Source organism: Pelophylax lessonae (assembly GCF_965119305.1).
Source record: "Pelophylax lessonae genome assembly, chromosome: 8".
Lineage (NCBI taxonomy): Eukaryota > Metazoa > Chordata > Amphibia > Anura > Ranidae > Pelophylax > Pelophylax lessonae.
In genome coordinates this window covers 201349041-201376327 of record NC_138775.1, presented here as the reverse complement: position 1 = coordinate 201376327, position 27287 = coordinate 201349041, and the positions used below count along the sequence as shown (strand labels likewise).

Genomic DNA, 27287 nt, shown 5'->3' with positions numbered 1-27287 from the left:
ATCCCAGTCTGAGGTCCAGAGTGCTCTTGAGCAGGTTTTCATTAAAGGATGTCTCTGTAGATTGCTGCATTCATCTTTCCCTTGATCCTCACTAGTCTCCCAGTTCCTGCCACTGAAAAACATCCCCACAGCAGGATGCTGCCACCACCATAGTTCACTGTAGGGATGGCATTGGCGGGGTGATGAGCAGTGCCTGGTTTTCTCCAGACATGACGTTTGCCATTCAGGCCAAAAAAGTTTATTCTTGGTTTCATCAGACCAGAGAATTTTGATTCTCATAGTTGGAGAGTCCTTCAGGGGCCTTTTGGCAAACTCCAGGCGGGCTATCAGGTGCCTTTCACTGAGGAGTGACTACCGTCTGGCAACTCTACCATACAGGACGGATTGGCGGAGTGCTGCAGAGATAATTGTTCTTCTGGAAGCTTCTCCTCTCTACACACAGAGAAAAACTGGAGCTCTGTCAGAGTGACCAATGGGTTCTTGGTCACCTTCCTGACCAAGGCCCTTCTCCCGCGATCGCTCAGCTTGGCCGGGCAGCCCGCACTAGGAAGAGTCCTGTTGGTTCCAAACTTCTTCCATTTACAGATGGAGGCCACTATGCTCATTGGGACCTTCAATGCTCGACACAATCCTGTCTCTGAGGTCTTCAGCCAATTCCTTGGACTTCATGGCTTGGTTTGTGCTCTGACATGCACTGTTAACTGTGGGACCTTATATAGACAGGTGTGTGCCTTTCCAAATCATGTCCAATCAATTGAGTTTACCACGGGTGGACTCCAATCAAGTTGTAGAAACTTCAAGGATAATCAGTGGAAACAGGATGCACCTAAACTCAATTTTAAGTGTCATGGCAAAGGCGGTGAATACTTATGTACAGGTCATTTTTTTGTTTTTTATTTTTAATAAATTTGCAATGATTTAAAAAAAAGACTTCATTTAGGTTGTCATTATGGTGTATGGTTTGTAGATTTTTAAGGAAAATAATGAATTTAATCCATTTCGGAATAAGGCTGTATATAACAAAATGTAGAAAAAGTGAAGCGCTGTGAATACTTTCCAGATGCACTGTAGCTACAGAACTAGTAGTTAAATACATTTGATCTGAGAAATAAAGGGCCTGAAGAGCCTGCTTTGGGCAGGTCACATGTGAAGGTACTGTATATTATGTCTTTCCATGTCAAAGACCTAACACATCCAAATTCACCTTGTTCAGACAGGCAACATGGCAATGTTATGCAAAAGAGGGGCGTAGACGGGAAGAATTTTGAATGCAAATTCTTAGGAAAAGAATGTTCAAAGAAATATTGTTTTTCTAATCATTTGTGAGTCAAATCGACATTCATTTTTGACTGCAGTGACAAGAAAATTTGAAGGAGCAGGATGGAAAATTCTTCATGAACAAATTCATTTCCAACAGTGTATAAGGTTTTTCATTCGGTAAAGTCCACTCAATCTTTAGAAAGACTTTCAAGTGTTCTAAGGATGTGTGTGCAAATTTTTCTAAGTCTTTTCCTAAGAATTTTCATTCTAATTATTTATGGCTAGCTTAAGACTGATAATTATGTCAGCCATTTAAAATGCCTGAAATTCCTACTTTAACTAGGTCAGAAAAAGACAGATCCACAGCCCCATATGTCTACTATATGAAAAAAGAAGTGATTATTTCTTCCTGATCACACAGAAGCTGAGCCATTGAACGACTAGACGCCTTGGTCATGCAGATGCTGAGATACTGCTCATTTTGTCAGCCATATTATAGCTTGTAAACATCTGTATTGTCCCTTTCAGAGCGACTGGTTGCAAGCAAAAAAGTAACAGCAATTGCCATACAAACAATCTCATTCAATATTAAACACCAAACAGACTTTTCCTAAAAAATTGTTCATATATTACTTACATATCTCAATGGAATGTGGACAGGAGTGGCCCTAGCCATCTTTATCATAGGCTCATAACAATCATAAAAAGGCTCAATAATAATAACCTGTATCATAACAAAACACAAAAAGAAGAGAATAGTATTAAAGAAAAGAGTGATTTTACTTACCAATTCCTAAATCATTACTGATGTATACAAAAGAAAATTACCCCTTTCTCAAAAGAAGACTTCCTTTGGTAGTCACCTATTTATGTATGGAAGAACTTAATATCATCAAATATTATAATGCAAGAGCAATAGAGATGTAAGTTGTGGATATTTCTTGATGTTGTACCATTCAGAAAATGGAAAATAAAAATATATAAAAAAAAAAATTATCTAAAGTGGGGGTTCACTAAAGGTAATAAGCAGCTCTGGCAAACGATCCCACAGGTGCATGATCAAACTTTTTGTGGTGTAATATATTACTTCCACCTATAGTGAATTAGTACTAGTTTTGGGCCGCATACACACATCTGGTGGACTTGCCCTGTCATCCGCCCCTTTTGGATCACTGTTCTGTCACTCATCGAAGAAATTCAGGGATCTCCTCTCCCTATGGACCCGTGGACTGTGTTGTTTCACGATACCAAAACAGATCTGGTTCAGTATCGCAAATCCATCACTCCTCACTTGCTTAACGCAGCTAAAGCCCTAATTCCAAAATACTGGAAGCAATCGGTAGCCCCCCTGATACACCAATGGTTGAGCTCTGTTGATTGTATTTATCACTTGGAGGACATGACCCTGGACGTCCGCGGGCTTGCCCCCCTAGCACACAAGATATGGTCATGTTGGTTAGCATTTACCCACTCTAAAACATATGCTGTATATCTGGTTGATGACTCTCCTCGATTATGCTGTCTAGAGTTCTGGGAAACACCTTCGGAGCTCCCCCCCACCTTCTAACTTTCCCCCTCTTTTCTGCTCTCATCTCTCCACTGTCCTTGAGCGCATTCGCTCATATACCTGGATGATAAGCTTCATAATTCCTGAAATTTTGAGTCTCATGTTTACCTGCCTGTTTGATGTACATGTTGCTCTTGGTTGGCATTAACGTTTACAACTATGTTCATGGATTATGTCTGTTTCCTCTTGGTAATAGAGGTATGTCTTTGTTTGTGACTCTCTTTATATTTCAATAAAAACATATTAAACAAAAAAAAAAAAGTACTAGTTTTGGGCCAAACTACATATTTTTCATAGACTGCAGTAACCTTTGCTATTTTAAATAAAAAGTGCCTATTTAGGCCTGGTGCATTTTTCAATGGAAGTTTTTGATCAATTGAAGTCTATGGAACCAAAAACCAGAAATAAATCCCTGGCCTTTTCCATAAAATGCACAGATGTGAACGTGACCCATAGGAAACCATGGTAAATGGATTGTAATGTGCTTTCGCAAAACTGAAAACACATTAAAAAATGCACAGGTGTGAACCAGGCCTTAGAGTGATTAGCCAAAGGCAATCACACTAGTTTGTTAATACTTACCTGAAGAGCAATGTGATCCACAAGCATTTACAAAGCTGCTCACAAATTATAAGATATTGGAAATTGCTTCTTATTGACCCTAGGAAGGCATTGCGCCTAAATCCATTGGACAATATAATTAGTGAAAGACATTTTTTTCAATCTCAGCCTTACAGAAGTTTCTGAACCAATAGTTCATCATCTCTTTAGAAGAGACAAATGTTCTATATTGGCAAAAAGACATTGCATGATCTAATCATGATCTCATGATCTTACACAGGGACTCCAAACTTTCTATACAAAGGGCTAGTTTACAGTTCCTTCAGACTTTATCGGGGCTGGACTGTGGCAATTGGAGGAATAGTGCCCCATCAATGGTGTCAGTGGGAGGAATAATACCCCATAATACTATCAGTGGGAGGATTGGTGACCCAATGTTCGTGTCTGTGGGAGGAATACCGCCCTATTATTGGTATTAGTTTAAGGAATGGTGCCCCATCACTGGTGTCAATGGAAGAAACAGTGCCCTGTTGTTGATGTCAGTAGCAGAAATTATGCGACGGAAAAGTGCCCCAATGGCCAGATAATGGCAAGAAAAGGGCAACATCTGGCCCCTGGGCCAAAGTTTGGAGACCATTGATCTAACAAATAAAATTCTCAGGATACATCTGGCCCTAGGGCCACAGTATGGAGACCACTGATCTAAGAAATAAAATTCTCAGGATACGTGAACTTTAGACTATTAATGATCAATGAGAAACACAAATCAAACTTTTACACAGAGCATACCTGGGATTTTTTTCAAAAATTACAAAATTTATTGGCGAGTACACCTGCCGGGAAGTGCCCTGAATTGTAAGGAGACGGACGCTATGCTCACCCATTGTAAACACATTCTATGACACTTTTGGAAAAAAGTTTACCAGTACATCACTGAAATTATGGTTTTGATTTAATCACAAACTCCTTTATGAAGATTTGGAAAGAGTCAATCACATCAACCCATGTGTATAAGACTTCCAGTGGACACACATCAATCTACTGGCAGCCAGACGGTGAATTATAAATGTACAGCAGTCCAAATCTCCTCTAAATATTTCCTAGCTTAGATAAAACTTGTAAGGGACTGCCATAAATACAAAGGCAATTATCGCAATTCATAGATATTCCTGTGTATGCCTGAAATTTTATTACCCTTCTTTCCTTCGTTGTTTATTTTTTCCTCGATTCGCTCTAGATCTGTTGAATTTTACCTATGGATATGAGAAAGCCATTCACACCTTTATAATATGTCTTGATGGTTCCCACACCCAGAGGCCTAATAAGAAGTATACCTATATGGTCATTGTATTGCCTATGTAAATTCTACCATCTTAACAATCAGTGATCAAATTGTACAATTTCTTTTCTTATGAGATATGTAAAAATGCATTTTTTTTTTCACAAATAGATACAGGGGGCCCATGCAATAAGGCACAGACCAGTGAGCAAATTGTATAAAACCCACACCAACCAAAATTACCCTATTAGTGATATGGTTTTTGTTCTATATGAATTGAATTTGCTTCTGTATATACTGAAACTTTGATTTTTAAACCATCCTTGGCTTCATGCTGTAAATGGCTATGGGTTATACTAAGGGACGAAGTTAATGAATGGACATTTTACTTTCAATTAAAGCACACTTTCATGAAGTACTAAGAGAACAGGAATATTATACAGTGAAAACAGCAGAGTTGCATGGTTTCTCCTTAAACACCTGTAACAAACACAAAAAGCATTCCAATAGTATCTTAAAGTCTAAGTCCACCCTAACACTAAAATCCCTGCATCTACAGACACCCACAATCTAACATTAACCTATCTAGCCCTGTAAAGACAAAATCAGTATACATACCTTTTTGAAGCCGAAACCGACCCGGTCTCCAATGGTGTAAGCTCTGCAGAGGACACAAAATTAATGAGAAGTGATGCCACCTGCAGACTTACTATAGGGCTTCCATTGTCGGCTGTGTCCTCTGCATCCGCCTACACAGCAAAGCCCAGATGACAGCTCAGCGTGTGATTGGGTCGGATCGGCTTCAAAAAAGGTATGTATACTGATTTCTTCTTTACAGGGCTAGATAGGTTAGTGTTAGATCGTGGATGTCTGTAGATGCAGGGATTTTAGTGTTAGGGTAGACTTCTACTTTAAGCTAACCATTGACAGTAGAAGGCAGTCAGATGTAAACTGGCAGGAGTGGTAACCTGCAGACATTTCCGATGCCAAATTATTATAGGAAAACCAGTAAGGGTTGAAGAGGACTTTCTAACCTGCACACTTGCAATTTCCCTAATACATTTTAGTGTCAATAGATAACTAGTAGTGTCTAAGATTACCTAAAAGACAAGACATCAACACCTGATCTGGACCAAAAAATGGCTAAATTAGGATACTTTTCACCTAAAGTCTAAAGAATCTTTATTCCGTTATACCAACTCGAAAAACACCATGGAAAAGGAGAATATTAAACACTGCGCCATCTACATACTAACTTAACCTTTGCAGGGAAATAATTACTTACTTTCGGTTTGAACTGTTAACTCAAAACGAAAAAAAAAATAATTTATTGTCAGTTGATACATTTTTAGTATTTTCACTTTGCCCTGTCAATCCTTTGTTATGCATTAAACGTTTATCTGTAAAACCAAGACTAAACTACTATAGCTCTCCTTTAAACACAATGATTTACACATAAGGACACAAAGTAATATTTAGATCAGTGGTTCTTAACCTTGTTGGAGGTACTGAACCCCACCAGTTTCATATGCGCATTCACATTGGAAAAAAAAAAAATAATTTTTTTTTTCAAATTCAAAACATAGGTATATATTTTGGTATATATTTATACATAGGTGCACAAAATGAACAAAACCATTAAAGAACAAAACCAGTAAGAACAAAACCATTAAAACATGATTTTCACATAAAAACAAAAACATAATAATGAATATTTACTGCAAATCAATGTGACTTCTGCTGTTGCTTCATACGATGCTATGAGGATCGGTTTGTTGATGGGTACAAAGCCGAGAACAGGCAGACTAGCCTTTTCATCGAATCTGGCTCTCCTCACCTTGAATTTGGCGAGCGTTGTGTTCTTGTATTTTCCATCTCCATGCAGCTTAAGGAAGTGTTCTCTTAGTTTTGCCAGTGCTAGACTAGAATTGCTCAACTTGGCATTGCAAATCATGCAGTTAGGACGCTGACTCCCATCACGTTCCGTTATACATGTGAATCCATATTGTACATATTCGTCCGACCACTTTCTTTTTTTGCTCAATATAGTATGAAGGGATTAATATTAAGAAAGAAATCACACAACGTACCATCACGACAGTTACAATTCGACTACTGGGCGCGCCAAATTCCCTGCAGCACAGATAGGCCAAGCGATGCTGCGTGATCACCTGCAGCCAATGAGCGGGGCGTGTCATCACGAATCATATGAGTCGGGTGTGTGTCTTGACCTCCGTCGAACCCGCGAGACTGACTCACCGAACCCCTGGGGTTCGATCGAACTCAGGTTAAGAACCACTGATTTAGATGATCACAGTTACATATGTAAATAAAAAGGACTTAGGATCTTATTAAGACCAACACGAAACTCACTTCATCACCTTCTTCTATAAGCCCCTGGATTGCACTGAAAAGGGATCCATATGCTCCCACTGTCACAAGGATGTCTTTGTTTGGATTGATCTTTCTTCCAGTTACTTTGCCATAAACCTGGGAGAGAGCATCTACCAGCGGTGGGTGACCCTATAAAAAAGTATTACAGATAGGTTGTACGAAATTGGAAAGAACAAAACAGATTTTACAAAGATACTCAACTAATTGTGACTCTTAATGCAAACACTGAATGCTCCTAAATCTCATTTATGTCTATCTACATATTTCCATATCTATATGAACTTAAGCTCAATAAAGATGTTGGCCATTAAGCAAATCACTTAAGTGGCCAGAAAAGGATCATCATGGATTTTAAAGGAATTGTCCATGACAGCTAAAGCCAAGCTGCACTGTGCACGTGTCAATAGAAGCACACAGCCTGCCTCCGGATCGAGCCTGCATGTATGGCACCATAGGAAGCGGCTTCTTATGGTGGTACACCAAGGTGAGAAAGAGCCAATAGCACTGGCAGGGGACCCCAGAAGAGGAGGATTAGGATGATCTGTGCAAGACCAACAGAGCAGGTAAGTATGACAAGTTGTTTATTTACAAAAAGTATATATATTTTAACTTTACAATTACTTCAACTCTTCTCTAAAGATCTTCATTCATAACCTAGTCATTTTTCATCGACCAGAGCAATACGTTGCATATGAAGAAGCTGTTTGACATGTAACCTATCATAATAAAGAGTAAAAGAAAGAAAGCTATGACACAAATAGACACAACAAGTTGTCGGCAATTATCTATATTATATAGAAAAGCTGTGACTTTATCTTTCAGGAGACCAGCTGAACACATGCTGCAAGTGAAATCTGAATTGCAGACACCCAGAGATCTGGCTATACCGTTAGGGCTCTTTCACACGGCCGCTCCGTGTGAAAGCTCTGCTGCGGGACTTTTTTTTTTTTTTTTTTCACGGTGCGGATGACATTGGTGTCATCCGCTCCGTATGTCCGCATATCATCCCATCCGTTTGCGGATGATATACGACATAATGTAAGTCTATGGCATTGCGGATGTCAGCGGATGACACGCTGACATCCGATTTTCCTTCCTTTCCGTTTTTGGAACGGAGGAAAAATAGGGTTCTGTTCCGTTCCAAAAAACGGAACAGAACTGAAAGGAAGAAAATCAGATGTCAGCGGATGGTATTTCGCTGACATCCGCAATGCCATAGACTTACATTATGTCCGCAAATCATCCGCAAAAAAATAGGATGATTTGCGGACACACGGAGCGGCCGTGTGAAAGAGCCCTTATACTGGTTTCTGGGGTGCAAAAATTGCACTGTGGGAGGTGAAATCAGACAGTAGTGTTAGAGCTCCAATTATGCTGTGAGATGAATTTAGCATGCACTCAGGATTTAGGGGGTCCCTTGAAACTGCAGAAAAAGCTTTGCTATTGGACAGTTATTATACACATCACCTGGTTATGGTGACAGGCCATTAGAAGTATATGCAAACTATAATGAGCTCATCCCCACCAAGTACTGTGATATACTGACCCATGGCAATTTATGCTTCCACATAGGTATGACGGCTGGAAGCAAATGTTACCTATTCATACTGTAAAATGCATAGAATGGTTGTAATTGTTTGAAGTTATATTTGGGATTATTTAGCAATATAAATTAAAAATGGTGCCTAGCATAGTGCTTCTTTAAAAAAAGGGTTATTCCTTTTTTTTTTTCAGCAAACTCCCACCCAAGCTCTCCTTTCATGTCATCACAAATCTAAGATGAAGATGATAATACTGAACTTAAACAGTAATACATTGATTGTATGCAAAGTGAAGAAATCTATAAAAAAAAAAAAAAAAAAAAAAAGAGGAGTGCTAATAAGGTGCTGTGGGTTTTTATACAATATAATTTATACGTTTTTCTTTTGTTGGCTAATATATAAACTCTAACATTAATGATTCCCTTCTCCTTCCACACTAAGCAACAGTGTAACTACTGGGTATTGTTAGGAAAAAAAATACTTACAAAGCCACGTGTGTACTGATTCAGTCTGTCCACAGCTGACACTTGAGCGAGACCTTCTTTGACATAAGATGGAGGAGATATATCTGGAAAACCCTGACCAAGATTGACTACAGAGGGATCTGCAGCAAGGGCTGTAAACTCAACCCTGTAGAGATACAAACAAGCGAGACATGCATTGGTAAAAGCAAGGAGACACGCATTGATTTTTATGTTTTTTAAAACTATGCAAGGCTCAAGGATAAATTCACTTTTGTTTAAAATTGCCTCCCTGCCAGGCTTTGTAGAAAGAAGGTTATCATCTAAAACCACCTCATCTCCTTCTGTCCAGCGTTGTCCTCATTTAACTAAACTCTTTGTGTACCAGCATCAGATGCCTTGTATCATCCAAACCACTTCTTGTGAGTTGCCATGTAAACACTACATGTGATTATTGTAATGCAGCATCAAGTCCTGTGTCATCACGCAACTCATCTGAAGACTGCAGAATTTAATGGATGTATATAGAATAAAACAAATAAAACATTTGGGAGGGAATGTCAAATGCCACTGCCCAGCCATCCTGGGGCCAGTGTACCGATTTGTATTTCTGGGGTTTCTTACCACTCAACAGTTATGCGCCTTAGCTAAACTGGAGACAGAAAGGGCGAGGTCCAAGACCGCCATGTTCTCTGAAGCCACTTCATGGGTTAAGGGTAAATGTTAAGGTTAAAGTTGAGGGTGGCTAAATGTTAAGGAACTGTTTTAAGGGTTAAGTGTTGAAAGCCTATTTTAGGGGATAGTTAAGTATTCAGCTAGGTGAAGAATAAAGTGGACCTGCACCCAGACTTTGAACATTAAAACTATTCCTAAGACGGTAGAAGAGCTGTAAAACAAGCCATCCCTGACCCCACAAGCAGCTTTAATTGTAAGGCTATTCCTTCTCAAAGATTGCAAGAAAGACTCTAGAGTTTGGTCATATAATTCAAAGCTATGATGGCCTTTTAGCCCTCGAAAGTTGGAATTTCTAGAGTTTGGTTTTTAGACCGTTCTTAAGGCCAGCCATAGATGGTTCGATTCTCAGCCAGTTCAGCAGGAATCGGCTGAGATTCGAACCATGTATGGGCAGGCTGAATGTACCAAGTTGATCAATCGATCAACTTGGGTACAACCAGCCTTTCCGGATTTTACATGCGATTATCGGTAACGGCTGGTATAACATACTGTAGAATTGCAAATGTGGAGATTCCCCATGACAATGATCCTAAGACCAGATCTGACTGAAGGCATCCTCTTCCTGAGGCATTCAATGTTTCTGCATGCACACATGTCCTGCCCCTTGGCCATCACTCTATGCCTTCAACATGTCACTTAGGGATGGGGAAAAGAAGGCTTAATTTTGACTTTATCGCCATGCTAATAGTTTATTCCCCAAGGCTGTTCAAAGAGCAATGATGCCTGTTCACAGTTACTGTACACACAGCATTCAAATTGTATGTTGCTAAAGTCAGATCACTTGGTTAATAATGGACTACTGCACTTTACATTTTGCTTTTATCACCCTTGTTTAACCACTTACCGCAAACTGACGTATATATACGTCGGCAGACTTTGCGGGGTTATACCGGGATGATGCCTCTAGCTAGAGGCATCATCCCGGTACCGTGGTTTACAGCCAACGGTCGGCTTTCTGTCCGTAGCGACCGATGCGGCTCGGGAGCCGCTCGATCGTTACCTGGGTGAGCGGGAGGGCACGTCCCCCCCCCTCCCGCCACCTTCCGTGATGGGAAGTTTAACGGGCCTCCCGTCCCACCGGGAGACCCGAGCACCCAGCCGGCATGTCTGCCGGCTGGATGGAGTCCCGATCAAAGCCGGAAACGGCTTAGATCGGGTCTCCGATAAGGTAACCCGGAGGCGGCGTCCATGACGTCACTTCCAGGTTATTGTGCTGCAAAAGGCGGCAAATTTAAAAAACGGCTGTATGCAAAAACGCCGTTTTAAGCGTTTTGCATACATGGAAGTGTAGTGGAGGGCTCTAGGGTCCCTACATAAAGAGTACCTGTCACTGCATATTGGTGTCACAAGGGAGGTTTACATTGCTTGTGACAGCAATAAAAGTGATCAGATTTTTTTTTTTAAAAAAAACCTGTAATAAAGTTAAAAAAAAAATAAAATAAAAATAGGAAAAAAAAAAAAAATTTTAGCCGCCGCCGTCACCGTTAGCTCGCGCACAAAAAAAATGTATATGGGAGTCAAGTCGCGAATGAAATCGCTGTTCAAACCACACATATGAGGTATCGCCGCGATCACCAGAGCAATAATTAAAAAAAAAGAGCTACACTCTAACTCTAAACTGGTAACCGTCAAAAAAATTTAAAGCGTTGCCTATTGAGATTTCTATTAACCGTAGTTTGTCGCCATACCACGGGTGCGCGCAATTTTAAACCGTAACATGTTGGGTATCCATTTACTCGGCGTGACGTCATCTTTCACAATATACAAAAAAATGGGCTAACTTTACTGTTTAGTATTTTTTAAATGCAGTGAAATGTGATTTTTCAAAATGTTTCCAAAAAAATGGCGTTTTAAAGACCGCTGCGCAAATACCGCGTGACAAAAAATATTGCAATGACCGACATTTTATTCTCCAGAGTCTTTGCTAAAATAATATATATAATGTTTGGGAGTTCTAAGTAGTTTTCTAGGAAAAAAACGGAATTTTTGTAAAATCTTACCTGTAAAATTCCTTTCTCTGAGTCCTCCGACAGTCGCCGCCTCTTCATATTCGTCACATATGGGGTATTAGACTTTGCTCCGAAGGAGTAGCTAGGCAACAGAATATGTTAACAATAAAGCTTTAACATATCCCACCCTCAAGGGGTGGTCCCCTCAGTCAATACCCTCCTACTTCCTGCAACCATATCTCAGTTTTAGTGGAATAGCAGTAGAGTATACATTCAAACCCCAAAAGAGGGGCGGGGGCGGCGACTGTCGGAGGACTCAGAGAAAGGAATTTTACAGGTAAGATTTTACAAAAATTCTGTTTTCTCTTACGTCCTCCGACAGTCGCCGCCTCTTCATATTCGTCACATATGGGGACGTCCCAAAGCAGTGCAAACATGAGGGGTGGGAAACGCATCCGCGCCGAAAGGCAACGCAGTCTCCACATCAAAGAAAGGAACCTTACCAAAGGAAGGAAACCAGCTGGGCAACAGCAAAAATAAGTGCTCAACAGGAGCAACAACCCAGGAAAAGACAAAAAACCAGGGGATACAAAACTTATCCCAACAGCCAGGAGTCCCCAACAAGGGACCCTAGGGAACAGCCGCACTAAGAACCTTGCGGCCAAAGGAAGCATCCGCCGATGCCTGAACATCTACTTTGTAGAATTTTGTAAAAGTGTGTACGGTCGACCAAGTCGCCGCCTTACACACCTGGGCTACAGAAGCCCCATGACGACAGGCCCAAGACGTACTCAGAGATCTAGTAGAGTGCGCCTTCACAGGCACAGGGGGAACCTTCCCCTGCAAGGCATAGGCCTGTTCAATGGTCTGTCTGATCCATTTGGCAATGGTAGAGGCGGAAGCCGCCATGCCCTTCCGAGGACCCTCTGGAAGAACAAACAAGGAGTCCGTCTTTCGAAAAGACTCAGTCGATTTAAGGTAAACCCTAATCGCCCGAACAACATCCAGAGAATGCAATCTCACCTCCTTTGGATGTTTAGGCTTCGTGCACAACGAAGGCAAAACAATATCCTCGTTAAGATGGAATTCCGAAACTCGTTTCGGCAGAAAAGAAGGATTAGGTCGCAAGACCACCTTATCCAAATGAACAACCAGGTACGGAGACTTGCAGGACAAAGCCGCCAGTTCCGACACTCTGCGAGCCGAAGTGATCGCCACCAAAAAGGCGACCTTTTTGGACAACATAGACAACGAGATCTCCCTGATCTGTTCAAAAGGAGCACGTTGTAACACAGACAGGACTAGATTCAAGTCCCAAGGGGGCAAAGGATCCCTCCTAGGAGGAACCAGATGCCGCACACCCTGAATAAAAGTGCCAACCAAGGAGTTGGAAGCCACGGGACGTTGAAACAGAACGGCCAGCGCAGACACCTGACCCTTTATCGTAGCCAGCGCCAAACGCTGATCGACACCCGTCTGAAGGAAAGACAGCACACGGGAAACCGAGTACGTGCGGGGTGAAAACCCCCTGGACTCACACCAGGCAAAATAGGCCTTCCAAGTACGGTAATAAACCTTTCCCGAGGAAGACTTCCTCGCGTTGATCAAGGTATGAACAACCTCTGGAGAGAGACCCTTCTCCTTCAGGACCTCGGTCTCAACAGCCAGGCCGTCAAAGCCAGCGACTGTAAAGCAGGATGGTAAATCGGTCCTTGAGACAGTAGATCGTCCCGAAGAGGCAGACGCCAGGGGGCGTCGACCGCCAGATTCACGAGGTCTGCGTACCAGGACCGGCGAGGCCAGTCCGGTGCCACAAGAATCACCGTGCTGCGTTCCGAGTGTAACCTGCGAAGGAACCGGGACAGCAACTGGATCGGTGGAAACGCGTACATCAGCCTGTACCGATGCCACGGGGCCACTAACGCGTCCGACGCGTCTGCCCGAGGGTCGCGCGTCCTTGCCACGAACCTCTTCACCTTGTAGTTGAGGCGAGACGCGAACAGGTCCACATCTGGAAGACCCCACTTCGCGCACAACATCTGGAAGACAGCCGGGTGGAGAGACCATTCCCCCTGATCCAGGGTCTGGCGGCTCAGATAGTCCGCCTGCCAGTTCTCCACTCCCGGAATGTGAACCGCCGTTATCGCCGGGACATGAGTCTCGGCCCAAGACAGAATGTCGGCCACTTCTCGAGCCGCACGGGCACTCCTGGTGCCCCCTTGGTGGTTGATGTAGGCCACCGCCGTGGCATTGTCCGTCTGCACCCGAACCGGGCAGCCCTGCAGCCGGTCCGTCCAGCGATGAAGACAGAGCCTTATCGCACGCAATTCCAGAATGTTGATCGGGAGGGAAGACTCCCCCTCCGACCAGGTCCCCTGGGCGGACAGAACGCCCAGAACACCACCCCAGCCCGACAGGCTGGCATCCGTGGTGATTATCGTCCACGAGATCGGACGAAACGACTTGCCCCCGGACACCAACGGGGACTGGAGCCACCACAGAAGGTTTTCCCTGGTGCGATGACTCAACGAGATCTGAAGATCCAGAGATTGAGGTCGCCCGTCCCACTTGGACAAGATCTCCGCCTGGAGACCCCGCGTGTGAAACTGCGCGAAAGGAATCGCCTCGAAAGCCGAGACCATCAATCCCAGACATCTCATACACGTCCGCAGAGACGAGTTCGGAACGTCCCTGAGGGACCTGACTTCCTCCTGAAGAGTCCTGAGTTTGTCTTCCGGCAGGAAGACCTTCGCCTGCACCGAGTCCAGTATCATTCCCAGATAGGGAAGACGAACCGACGGACTCAGTGTCGACTTTGGAACATTTATCGTCCAACCGAACTCCTGCAGAGTTTGCATCGTGACAGACAGGTCCTTCTCCAGACCCTGACTGGTCGCAGACCGAATCAGAATGTCGTCCAGATACCCCAGGACAGAAATGCCCTGGGCTCTCAATAATGCCAGAACCGGTGCAAGCACCTTGGTGAAGACCCGCGGAGCCGAGGCGAGCCCAAAGGGCAACGCCACGAACTGGTAGTGATCCTCCGCAATGGCAAATCGAAGGTATCTCTGATGACCCTCGAATATGGGGATGTGAAGATACGCATCCTTCAAATCGATGGAGGCCATGAATTCCCCCGGAACCAGGGCAGCCACCACCGAGCGCAGGGATTCCATGCGGAACTTGCGAACCCGCACAGAGCGGTTCAGAGCTTTCAAGTCCAGAATCGGACGAACCTTGCCCTCCTTTCTGGGCACGGTGAACAGATTGGAATAAAACCCCCGAAATCTGTCCCGATGAGGCACCGGAACCACCACTCCCTGAGCCCTCAGGTCCCGCACCGCCAGGTGCAGATCCCGCAGGCGCTCTGGAGACAGTTGTAGATTTGAGGGAAAAAATCTGCTCTCTGGCCGAGAGAGAAACTCGATCTTGTAACCAGATCGAACGATTTCCAGAACCCATCTGTCCCGCACACGGGCCAACCAGGGCTGAAGAAAACCGAGCAAGCGTCCCCCCACCCCAAAACTGGGTGAGGGCGCCCCTTCAGGCCGAACTGTTATGGGCCGCAGGTCCGGATTGGCCGGACTTCTGTTTCCCAGACCAGGGTTTCTTCTGAGAGCCCTGGCCCTTGAACGGTTTGCCCTTGTAGTGCGGCCGAAAGGCACGAAAGGACCCCTGAGGGGGCCGAAAATGAGCATGCTTCTTCCCAGAAGCCCCCTTAGCCTTGGGGAAATGGGGCAAGAGAGTGCTCTTACCCCCGGTAATCCCCTTAATCAACACATCCAGGGACTCCCCAAAAAGGCGAGACCCATCATAAGGCAGATTGGCTAAGGTTTTACGTGAAGATTGGTCCACCGACCAACATTTCAACCAAACCAGGCGGCGAGACAACACCGCCACGCTGTGCACACGCGCGGCCAACGGAATCAGGTCCAGGTCCGCATCACACAGATACATGACACCCTGGTGGATCTGATCCACCATATCCAGGGTCGCCGCCGAGGCCGAATCGGCCACTAGGACGCGCCTAAGCATCTGCGTCCAACTTGCGATCGCCTGGGCCGCCATGAGAGAAGCAAACAGAGCCTTAAGCATAGAACCCGTAACAGAATAAGTATGACGGGCAAGAGACTCCAGTCTCCTATCCGTGGCATCACGGAAAACAGGGGATCCCTCTGCAGGGATCGCAGTGGCTTTGTTCAAAACCGCAATAGCATGATCCACTGGCGGAGGCACACACCACCGTTCATCAGTGGCAGGCGAGAAAGGATAACGCAGCTTAAATTTACTTGGTACCGCAAAAGGCTTGCGCAAATCGCGCCATTGGTCCTTAACAGCGCGCTGAAAATCAGCATTGCAGGGAAAAACCTGCGGCGTCCTGCGTTTTCTCTGCGTCCCATAAGCCGCCAAGGCAGCTGGGGGACACACCTCGTCCTGCAAACGTAGCGTCTGCTTAATGGAAGCAATCAACTCATCCATGATTGCAAGCTCTTCAGGCGAGCCAGGGGGAGAATTATCAACCCCCTCAACTTCAGCCTCTACCTCAGACCCCACTAGATCAAGAGAGGAGCGGGACCCCGATAGGGGGGTCCCCGCCAGAACAGCCCCATCACCTTCACCCTCAGAATCAGAGGACAGAGCAACTCTGGGCCGTTTAGTAGATTGAGCAGCCACCAGCATTTGCACCTGTGCAGCAAGGCCAGCCACAATAGTGGCCAAATCCCCCCCTGGGGGGGAAACAGCGGTCCCCTGGCTTTCCACCAATACTGTGGGAAACTTGCCCTCCTGAGAATCCATTGCCCCTGTATGCCAGACAACCAAGGGTTAACTGCCCCCTTACAGCAAGCGCGGCAAGCGCAGCCCACCGCACCACACTCAGGCACAATGAGACCCCCACAGGGAATATACAGACTGAATACAGGCAATGGAACACAGGAATAGAAGGATAAAACCTGAGGAGACTCCGCTGCTGCTGCTGCCTCGATCGGTGCTTCCAGGAGAGAGGAAGTGATGCTGCCAGGGCGCTCTATGTAAGCCTATGGAGGCTACAAGAAAATGGCCGCCGTGCATGTAAACCATGCGGCCGGAGCGGGCGCCGGTAAAATGGCGTCGTTTGGCGCCGAAATCGCCGCTCCACAGTGCATAAAATCACACACAATATTATCCCATTATATGGATACATGTTAGATCGCCGCAGCGATCGCTGTATATGCCCCAACATGCCATTAAAAACATGCCCCACAGCACACAGCTCCTCACACTGCCCAGCCTGACATACTCAGTGTCATGCAGCTCCCCCCCCCTTGCAGCCCACAGCATGCAGCCGAGATATAGGGAGACAAGCAGTGTGATTAAAGGCAGGTTACACAGTCCCAGACTGAGACCCCCCCCAGACAGACAGGTCCCCACATAGATACACTTACCTCACATGGCGTGGGGAACCCGCACAGGCGAACAAGCCGCTGCACATGAGGCAGGGAGAGTCGCAATTCAAGACGCACACAATGGCGGCTCAGAAACCGCACAGCGTCCGGTGAGGTAGCCACCTCACCAATCATCCCTGCACCGAACAGGGATGGGTCGTTCACCGTGCCAGGAGCGTTACCTGGCTGAACGCTCGATGGCAGACTGGGAAGCCACTGACCCACGACCTGCGACCAGGGGGATCAGCCCGAGACCCAGTCCGCATGATCCTCTTCGTCCGAAGAACTAACTAATGCTGACAAAAATAACAGCTAAGTAAAGGTAGAGAGAAAAACTCAAACAAAATATCAAAAAGAAGAAAGAGTCTGGGACAAAAAGTCCCAGCACAGAGAGAGCCAGCCACTCCTGACAAGCTAGACATTAAAACTGAGATATGGTTGCAGGAAGTAGGAGGGTATTGACTGAGGGGACCACCCCTTGAGGGTGGGATATGTTAAAGCTTTATTGTTAACATATTCTGTTGCCTAGCTACTCCTTCGGAGCAAAGTCTAATACCCCATATGTGACGAATATGAAGAGGCGGCGACTGTCGGAGGACGTAAGAGAAATACTGATTTTAACTTGTGAACAAAAAGTGTCCGAAATAGGGCTGGGGCTTAAGTGGTTAAAAAGCAAAATGAAACAGAGTAGGTGGAAATGACATACTAAGAAATTTGATCATACTGTATAATTTAACAGGATAACAGCTTTCAATAATAATAGTGGGAACATCTATAAATGGTTTGAATAGCTTAACTGCCTTTGTGTTGTTTTTTTTTTACCAGCAGATGGTAGTATTGAGCTTGAACTCCATCACAATCTAGTTTGATCATCAATGTATGTACTCTTGTATAAAATTCAGTATATATTAAGCTATCAAATGAATATGAGTCTAATACAGGGGTCCTCAAACTTTTTAAACAGGGGGCCGGTTCACTGTCCCTCAGACGCTGATGGGGGCCGGACTATAGTTTGAAAAAAATATGAACTAATTCCTATGCACATATTTTATTTGTAGTGCACAAAAAACAGTACAATTATTTAAAACCATAGCCTCAGTCCCAGCATGAACCCCTGAAATCTAAGGATCAATGCAGCGTCACCAGTGCCCATCAGATCAGCCTCATTAGTGCCCATCAATGCAGCCTCAGCAGTGTTCCTTAATGCAGATGGATCAGTGCCCATCAATAGAGCCTCACCAGTGCAGCCTGATAAGTGCCCATTAGCTCAGCCTCATCAGTGCCCATCAATGCAGCCCCACCAGTGCCCATCGCTGTTGGTCCTGCAGGCCACTGGCCTGTAAGTTTTGCTGGGAGCTAGCCATGGCCTTGTGGGTCCTGCAGGAAACTGGCCATGGCCAGCTCCCAGCAGGACCTGCAGGCCAGCAGGACTCAGTGGCCAGCAGGACCCATAGGCCATGGCCAGCTCCCAGCAGGACCAGCAGGACCCATAGGCCATGGCCAGCTCCCAGCAGGACCAGCAGGCCATGGCCAGCACCCAGCAGGACCAGCAGGCCATGGCCAGCACCCAGCAGGCCATGGTCAGCATGCAGCAGGACCAGCAGGCCATGGCCAGCACAGGACCTGACAGCCAGACAGTGTTGGGGGCTATTTCCTGTTTTGAGGTGACTGGGTGGGCAGGGCACAGGGTAAATGGTGTGTATGTGGGGGGGGGGTGAGATGGGATGTGGGGGTCAGCTGAGGGTGTCAGGGTGTCTCACCTCAGCGATGCTGATGACAGCTCAGCAGGTTCTTGCTCGGCCTCCTGGGGGTGATGACCACTTCAAGCCCTGGCAGGCTGGCGCTCCCTGCCTCCGTTCCAAAGTAAGCTGTAAAAACTGTTCAGACTGCACTGTTGCAGCCATCCAGCGGCGAGCTCCCTTGTATTCCGCGCCGTGCCGTGTGCCCCGCCTCTTCCTGCCTTCAAAGTCTCTGAGTCTGGGAGTTGTAGTTTCCTGCCGTGCGCCCCTGCTCTGTTCTACACAGCCACCGCCACAAGGAACTTGAGCGTGGTCGGGACTACAACTCCCAGAATGCAGCGCGGGAGTAAAACAGCCAATTGGCGGCTGCTGTAGCCGATTTCCTGCACACAGGAAAAAAAAAAATGTCAGCAGACAGCGGCCGTGGAAATCTCCACCCTGCCCAGCAGCCCAACTAAGTTCTGCAATTGCCGGGGGGGCCGGGTTCAGGACCCTGGCGGGCCAGATGCGGCCCGCGGGCCGTAGTTTGAGAACCCCTGGTCTAATATGACAAACGGAAATATTAATTCACTCTGTACCTTCCATGATAAGTATTACATGTTAGAACTAGTGCCTTAGAGACCATTGCCAATGCTTTAGCAGTTTAACCAGCTTAGGAAAAGTACTCTGCATTGTAGTTTCCTGTTGTACCCTAAAAAAGTCAAAAGTATAATGTTATTTCTGTTATGATATTGCTTGATGTACCAACACTTGCAGTGAGTTATCGGTATTGTGGACAGGCTATTTGACGTTATGGTCTGATCCAACACAAAGTCTACAAGAAAGGCCTCGGCAATACAGTGGACACTGATGAGAGTGAGTTGTGATCTGGCCCATTTATTGTACACCGTAGAAATGCTGCCTTTAAAAGGCACAACTGTGTTGGCAATGCTCAATCCGGTCTTCCTGCAACTGGTAAAACATTTACAAACTAAATAAAGTAATTCTACAAATAACATTTTTATTGCATGTGTCTCCTTCCACATAAAAGGTTTAACAGGTGCTCCCGCTCTAGTTACTTTTGTTTTTTATGGCAGTAAGCCCCTGTTCACACCAGTGTGACTTGTCATGTGATTGGACAGGTCAAATCGCATGACAAGTTGCACCCTATTGTCAGCAATGGAAATGTCCAAATAGATGCGACGCTGACTTTGCAGCGGCACGCCGATCTGAAAAAGTAGTTCCTACACTACTTATGGCGATTTCAGGTGAGACTTGTATAAACAACTGTGCATGGAGTCGCACAGATGTCAGCCAAGTCACACCTGAGGTCGCACTGACATGCGCCTTTGAAATCTTGCAATTTCAAGTGAAGTCGCAAGATTTCAAAACCACATTCCGTGTGAACCTAGACTAAGTGCATTTGTTATTAATGTGTATCTAAACCCAAAAATAAAAATGGAAATATTGCAGCTTATCAGTCCAACGATGTGGTGGCTGCATTCGTTTTCTTTTTTTGTCAAGTTTTTCTTCCTTTATTTTCACCTGCCAATTTTGCCAGTAACAAACTTCCTGTCCTAGGAGTGATCTCATCACTGGATAAGGCATCCATCTTCACCCGGTCTCCCTTCCGGGTTCGTGGACCACGGCTCTGTGACTGGCCGGAGCTGTGATGACTTTATGGGCGGCCATTTCTTCAGAGCGCATGCGCCAGGGACTTCACTTGCTGCATATACAGTAAATATCTCCTAAACGGTACAAGTTTAGGAGATATTTACACTACCTATAGGTAAGCCTTATTATAGGCTTACCTATAGGTAAAACCTAAAGATGGAAGTTTACTTCCTCTTTAAAACACAAAAAAGGTACCAAACAAAAGTAGTTAGGGTTTAGATACAAACAAAGCTGGAAGGAGAAATAGATTACACACTACACACTAGGAACCCATTTCATATTCGTTGCCCTTCCAGCTGTAACACTGCTGGTTATGAACGTCATAAAAGACCATCAGTACTGATTTATTGTTTCATTGGCACAAAAAATAGATCAGTGTATTTTGCACGGCATGTCAATTTTATCATATATTAAGGCTAGGTTCACATTTGTGCATTGCAGAAACTCAGGCAAAATTGCATGCTTTTCTGCAATGCACTAAAATGCACAGCCTCAAGCCTTGTACACACTAGTATTTTTTTCTTTTTCGTACAACCCAGAAGGGCTGAACGAAAAAAAAAAAAACTGACAGCTCCGGAGGAGCCACTGTACTAACCACACAATGTTAGTACAGCGCTCTCCCCTGCTGTGCTATTGTTTTCTGACAGGGGGACGCCCCCTCCCCCCAGAATACGCCAGTCAGCGGTCTCAGCCATTGGATGAGAGAGCTTATCGGGAGCTAATCAGCAGACCTTTTTCAGTTATGCCCCATTGCCCCACCGGCTGCAGCACACACGGGCCTGAATTTTGGCCGGTTTCTATTGGACCAGACGATGCCGCCCGACACTTCCCCCCCGTGTACTAGGCTTTAGTGCATCTAGCAATGCATGTGTTTTGGTGCAACGTGATTTTTGAAAAGGGTCATTCACTTCTTTAGTGTGTCTTTCGCATGAAGGGCAGCCAAATTAAATCAATATGTTGCCCTAAATGTGTGAATGCTCCATCGTGCCAGCATTGGTGCAAACAGAGCCTCAAGGAAACCTTTACAGGAAAAAAATATCTTTGCGAACAGTCTCCTAAAATTACTACCGTAGTTTTCTGGCTTTATTTCTTTGAGACACTGACTCAGAACAAGTATATGGGCTAAGAAAGACAGTGAGGACATAGGTTAAAGACGGTATTGAAAGTCCTCTAAACAGCAGCCTGCAAAACCTTGCGGCCAAAGGAAGCATCTGCAGATGCCGACACATCCACTTTGTGGAACTTTGTGAAAGTGTGCACCGACGACCAGATGGCCGCCCTTGCAAACCTGCTAAACTGACGCCTGATGACGAAAGGCCCAGGAGGCACTGAGCGCACGAGTAGAAAGCGCCTTGACAGGAAGGGAGGAACCTGACCCTCGATGGAATGATGGAATAGGCCTGAACCACCCTCTGAATGATCCATCTGGAAATGGTCACAGAGGAAGCGGACAACCCTTTCCGAGGCCCATCCATGAGCACAAATAGTAAGTCTGATTTCTTAAAAGACTTCGTAGCTGCCAGGTACACCCTAACCACCCGGACCACATCAAAGGCATGCAAAGAAATTTCCTTAGAATGTTTTGGCCTGGGACACAGGGAAGGCAACACAATGTCTTCATTCAAATGAAAATCAGAGAAAACCTTTGGATGAACCGACAAGTAAGGTGAACAACAGGATAACGCCGCCAATTCCGACACGCTGCATGCAGAGGTGATAGCCACCAAAAAAGCCACCTTCTGGGACAGCGTAAGCAGGGGAATCTCCCGAAGATTCTCAAAGGGAGGCTTTTGGAGGACTGAAAGCACCAAATTGAGGTCCCAAGGCAGTAACAGTGACCGCACTGGAAGAGCCAAGTGTCGAACTCCCTGAAGAAAAGTATGCACCAGGGAGTGTGTGGCCAAGGGCCGTTGAAAGAAAACTGCTAAGGCCGACACCTGGTCCTTGATAGTACTCAAGGCCAGTTCCTGCTCAACCCCTCATTGAAGGAAGGTCAAGATCTGAGCCACCGAAAAGGAACGAGGATGAACCCCAAGAGACTCACAATGTACATCTTCCAAGTACAATGGTAGATCTTCCTAGAAGTAGATTTCCTAGCTTTTAACAGCGTTGGAATCACAGACTCAGACAAACCTCTATCTATCAGCACCTGGTGTTCAACAGCCAAGCCGTCAAAGCCAGAGACTGTAAAGCAGGATGGAAGATTGGGCCTTGGGACAGCAAATCCTCGCTGAGAGTAAGCTTCTAAGGAACATCAGCGACCAGCCGCACAAGATCGGTGTACCAAGTCCTGTGAGGCCAGTCCGGGGCCACTAAGATGAGGGGAATCCCTTCTGCCTCAATCCTGCATAGAAGTCTTGGCAGAAACTTGAGAGGAGGGAAGGCGTAAATCAGACAATACTGACCCCCACTGGGTCACCAACGCATCTGTGGCATCCACCAGAGGATCCCGTGACCAAGCCACAAACCTCTGCACCTTTCTGTTGAGCCGAGACGCCAACAGATCAATCTCTGGAATGCCCCACCAGAGACACAACTAATGAAACACCTCCGGATTAAGGGACCACTCCTCTTGGTCCAACACTGCTAAGGGACACCCCCACCGCTCCGGCAGCACCACTCGGTCGCCAGTAACAGAGCACCTATTCAATCCTCAGCAGAGAGGGAGAGTACCCCACCAAACTCACCACCCAGCAGAAACAGGCACCTGCAGCCACCAGGATAATCTGCACTCCACTTGCATCAATCAGGAAGTGAAAAGATCCAGGAGTCAGCAACAGGGGATGAGGAGGGGCTCCCACCCTCAAAATTGCCGACCACAGATCTTCAATGTCATGACCACCACTATTTTAAATGGCAAACCACCGTCTTTAAATGGCCTCCCAGTAACAGGCGAGCGCGCATCGGGGAAAATCTGTGTCGGCCGTGTCCCTTGGACACAGCCAATCACAGATCGTGGTAAATGGCCAATCACAGCGGCCATTTACCACGTGATCGGACCGTGCAATGAGAGATGATCTCATATGTAAACATATGAGATCATCTCTCATCGCCAGCTCTCTTCCTCACATCGCCAGCTCTCTTCCTCACACAGACTGCAGTGTGAGGAAGGGGAGAGCCGATCACTGGTAAGGGGACACAGAGGAATGTAATCAGGGCACTGATCACCAGTGCCCTGATTAAAGAAGAGGGGGAAAAAAATGCCATAACTGACCACAGTGCCCCCCATCAGTGCCCACAGTCAGTGCCTGCTCATCTAGGCACTGATGGGCACTGACTAGCAGCACCATGGGCACTGAGTGTGGGCACTGATGGTGCTGCCCATCAGTGCTGATCAGTGCCACCCATCAGTATCCATCAGTGCCACCCATTATTGTCCATCAGTGCCGCCTCTCAGTGCCCATCAGTGGTGCCTCCCAGTGCCCATCAGTGCCGCCCATCAGTGCCGCCTCTCAGTGCCACCTATCAGTGCCCAGCAGTGACACCTATCAGTGCCCAGCAGTGCCACCTATCAGTGGTGCCCAGCAGTGCCGCCTATCAGTGCTCATCAGTGCGGCATATTAGTACCTCCTCATCAGTGCCCATAAGTGCCACCTCATCAGTGCCCATCAGTTGCGCCTATCAGTGCCCATCAGTGCAGCCTATCAGCGCACATCAGTGAAGGAGAAAAATGTATTTATTTTTAAAATTTACTCACAGAAAATAAGAAAAACTTATTTTTTTTCAAAATTTTCTGTCTTTTTTCTTTTTTTTGTAAGAAATAAAAAACCCAGAGGTGATTAAATACCACCAAAAGAAAGCTCTATTTGTGTTAAAAAAATGATAAAAATTTCATATGGGTGCAGTGTAGCATGACCGCGCAATTGTCATTCAAAGTGTGAGAGCGCTGAAAGCTGAAAATTGGCCTGGGCAGGAAGGGGGTATAAGTGCCCAGTAGGCAAGTGGTTAATAATGCTTTCAGTAAATGTGTAATGGTTAAAAAACATTTATTATTGTTGTAAGGTTATGCTTAATTGTATTTTTTCCACAATCCTGCTAAAGCTTTCCATAGATCTTGGAAGGCAGTCTAGTATGAAGATTTATTCCAACTGCTGAAAGATCTGCTCAAAGGGCATAGTAATGAGCAGTCTTTAACTTCATCAATGGATTAACATTTAAGAGACATTACCAAATTCATGCTTCAAAGTGACCACTTACCATACATTGCCATCAATTCCCTGGATCCGCTTAGTATTTTTGTGTCTTGAAGACATAATCTGAAAGTAAAAAGTAACACTAAAATATTATTGGATGTTAGTGGACTTCAATATTCATGGAAATGCTTTAAATATCATTCCTGCAACTTTGGAAAGAACCTCATAGAAGCAGAATCTAACAGACTAAGCAATTATTAATAGAAATACAGAATCTAACAAAGAAGCATCATGATAGCCAAATCTGACCTAGAAGAAAATGAAAATTCATACCAAGCTCGAAATAATAGAGACGATCATACAAGAGCCATTTACACTTGTGCAACTATTTCTTTCATCCAGGAGGTTTAATATTTAGGACTAACATAACCTTTGTACATTACTGGTTAATGTATGTGTGGTGCAGCTTCTCTCTGTCATTGATTGCGTTTTCAAGGCCACTTTTCACTGTATTCAAGTTTCCGTTTTTTTTTTTTAAAACAAAAGTACACTATATTGTCAAAAGTATTGTGACGCCTGCCTTTACATGCACATAAACTTTAAAGTGGTTCTAAACCCACCTTTATAACTTGTGCCTATAGGTAAGCCTATAATAAGGCTTGTGAAACAAGAGGGTTAATGCTGCGCTATGGTGATATATAAGGTGCCTCCAAAAGTGCTGCTGTGCGTGAAATCAAAAGGATTTTATGAATGTTGATACAAAGAAAACAGCGCAGATTTGGTGTATTGAACCATAAAGTGCTCAACGTGGCTGAATATATATAAATATAACAAATTTCAAACTCTATAATGAAATTAAGACACCCCGTGAAGTGAATAAATAAAGTTCATAAAAAATGATAAATTTCTAATAACAGTCCAAAAATTATCAGTCCATGTTATTGATTCAGTGCTTCAGCAAGTAGCCAGTGAAAGTTGCTGAAAATAAGATAAGGTGCTCAGGTGCTGGAAATCAAGTGCAATGGCATGGTGCAATGGTGTGGTGACAAGGTGATTTTATCCTCTCCCCTAGGTTATTCCACTTACCGGACTAAGTCTGTGATAACGCCCAGTGGGAGGCGAAACGCGTTGACGCAATTTCTGGTTCCACGCCTTTCGTGACGTCATTTTCTGGAACGCACGCCGGAGCCAGGGGAGCCCGCTGCAGACCGTAATCCTAGAGATCTACCATCTATGACATTCACCGCCTGTACTTATCGTATTAAATGTGAGTTTTTTTTCTTGGAATCTTTAATAAATATTTTGTAGCAGTATTACGCTATTTGGGTCTTTTCCTTTCCATATGGTTACATCCTGCCGGGAGTTCATAGGAGACACTTAGTGGTTACGGCTGAGATCCAAGGATCATTACCCGGATTGTATGCCGGACTCTGCTTGAGTGACCCTTATACTATAAGGTCTGGGGGTCCACTCAGTCCGGTAAGTGGAATAACCTAGGGGAGAGGATAAAATCACCTTGTCACCACACCATTGCAGCATGCCATTGCACTTGATTTCCAGCACCTGAGCACCTTATCTTATTTTCAGTAACTTTCACTGGCTACTTGCTGAAGCACTGAATCAATAACATGGACTGATAATTTTTGGACTGTTATTAGAAATTTATTTATCATTTTTTATGAACTCTATAATAAGGCTTACCTATAGGCACTGTAAATATCTCCTAAACTTGCACTGTTTAGGAGATATTTAAATTGCATGCAGCCGATGATGTCATCGGCGCATGCGCTCTGAAGAAACGGCCGCCCGGTCCTATTTCCTATTACGGTTCACATTAGTGCGATGACAGACATCGCATGTGATTCGGAGCGCACTGCTCTGAAAATCACATGCGATGTCTGTGCAATGCAAATTCAGCCACACATATTGTATGGTTGATTTTGCATCGAATTTGGACACATCACGCACAGGATCCTTTTTTGGGTCCGCAGCAGAATCGAATCGCATGGTGGTTCACACCTATGCGATCCGAGTCATGTTGGAACTGACAGTACGCACTGCGATATGCAAACTGATCTGGGGATGTCTTTAACTTTGTATTAATACCCCCAGGGATTCGCATATGGAAGTGTGAACTGCCTACGATTTGAATGCGATGCGGGAACCCGCAGTGGATTCTCAGGGTTCCCGCAGCGCATATATGTGAATCGGCACTAAAGGTGGAATCAGGACTTTAACAAGAATGGAGGATCTCACGTTTACCCTAAAACAGGGCTCGACAAACCCCGGGCGCCAGGTCGCATTGGCGACTAGAATTGGCAACCTGGCGCCTGGGGTGCACTGCTGGAGATGTCCTGTCCCTTTTGCGCCCCCCCAACCACTCACCGAGTGCACGGACTTCCGCGCCGTCCGAAAATTGAGGCCACAGCTTTTCGGCCTTCTTCAGAGAGAGAACGGGGAACTGGCGCCCTCTTGTGATGGCCGGGAGTTTGACAAGCAGTAACTAATGGCTGTTTCCCCTGCCTGTCCATCTCCTTCCCCAAGAGGAGATGAGACGGAAGTTTTTGCAGGCTTCATCTCCCTGTCCACTTA

At 45.3% G+C, this 27287-nt stretch overlaps 1 protein-coding gene across 4 annotated transcripts in view; it reads right to left on the bottom strand.

The window, feature by feature from the left end:
* KYAT3 (kynurenine aminotransferase 3) overlaps positions 1-27287 on the bottom strand; it is a 78278-nt gene that overhangs the window by 31595 nt on the left and 19396 nt on the right. For all 4 annotated transcript variants that reach the window (XM_082266560.1, XM_082266562.1, XM_082266561.1 and 1 more), the window contains 4 exons: positions 24760-24818; positions 9088-9232; positions 7041-7190; positions 1898-1984 (listed from right to left, as the gene is read on the bottom strand). In XM_082266560.1, coding sequence (XP_082122686.1) covers positions 1898-1984; positions 7041-7190; positions 9088-9232; positions 24760-24818 — 441 coding nt within the window. The remainder of the gene's footprint in view (positions 1-1897; positions 1985-7040; positions 7191-9087; positions 9233-24759; positions 24819-27287) is intronic.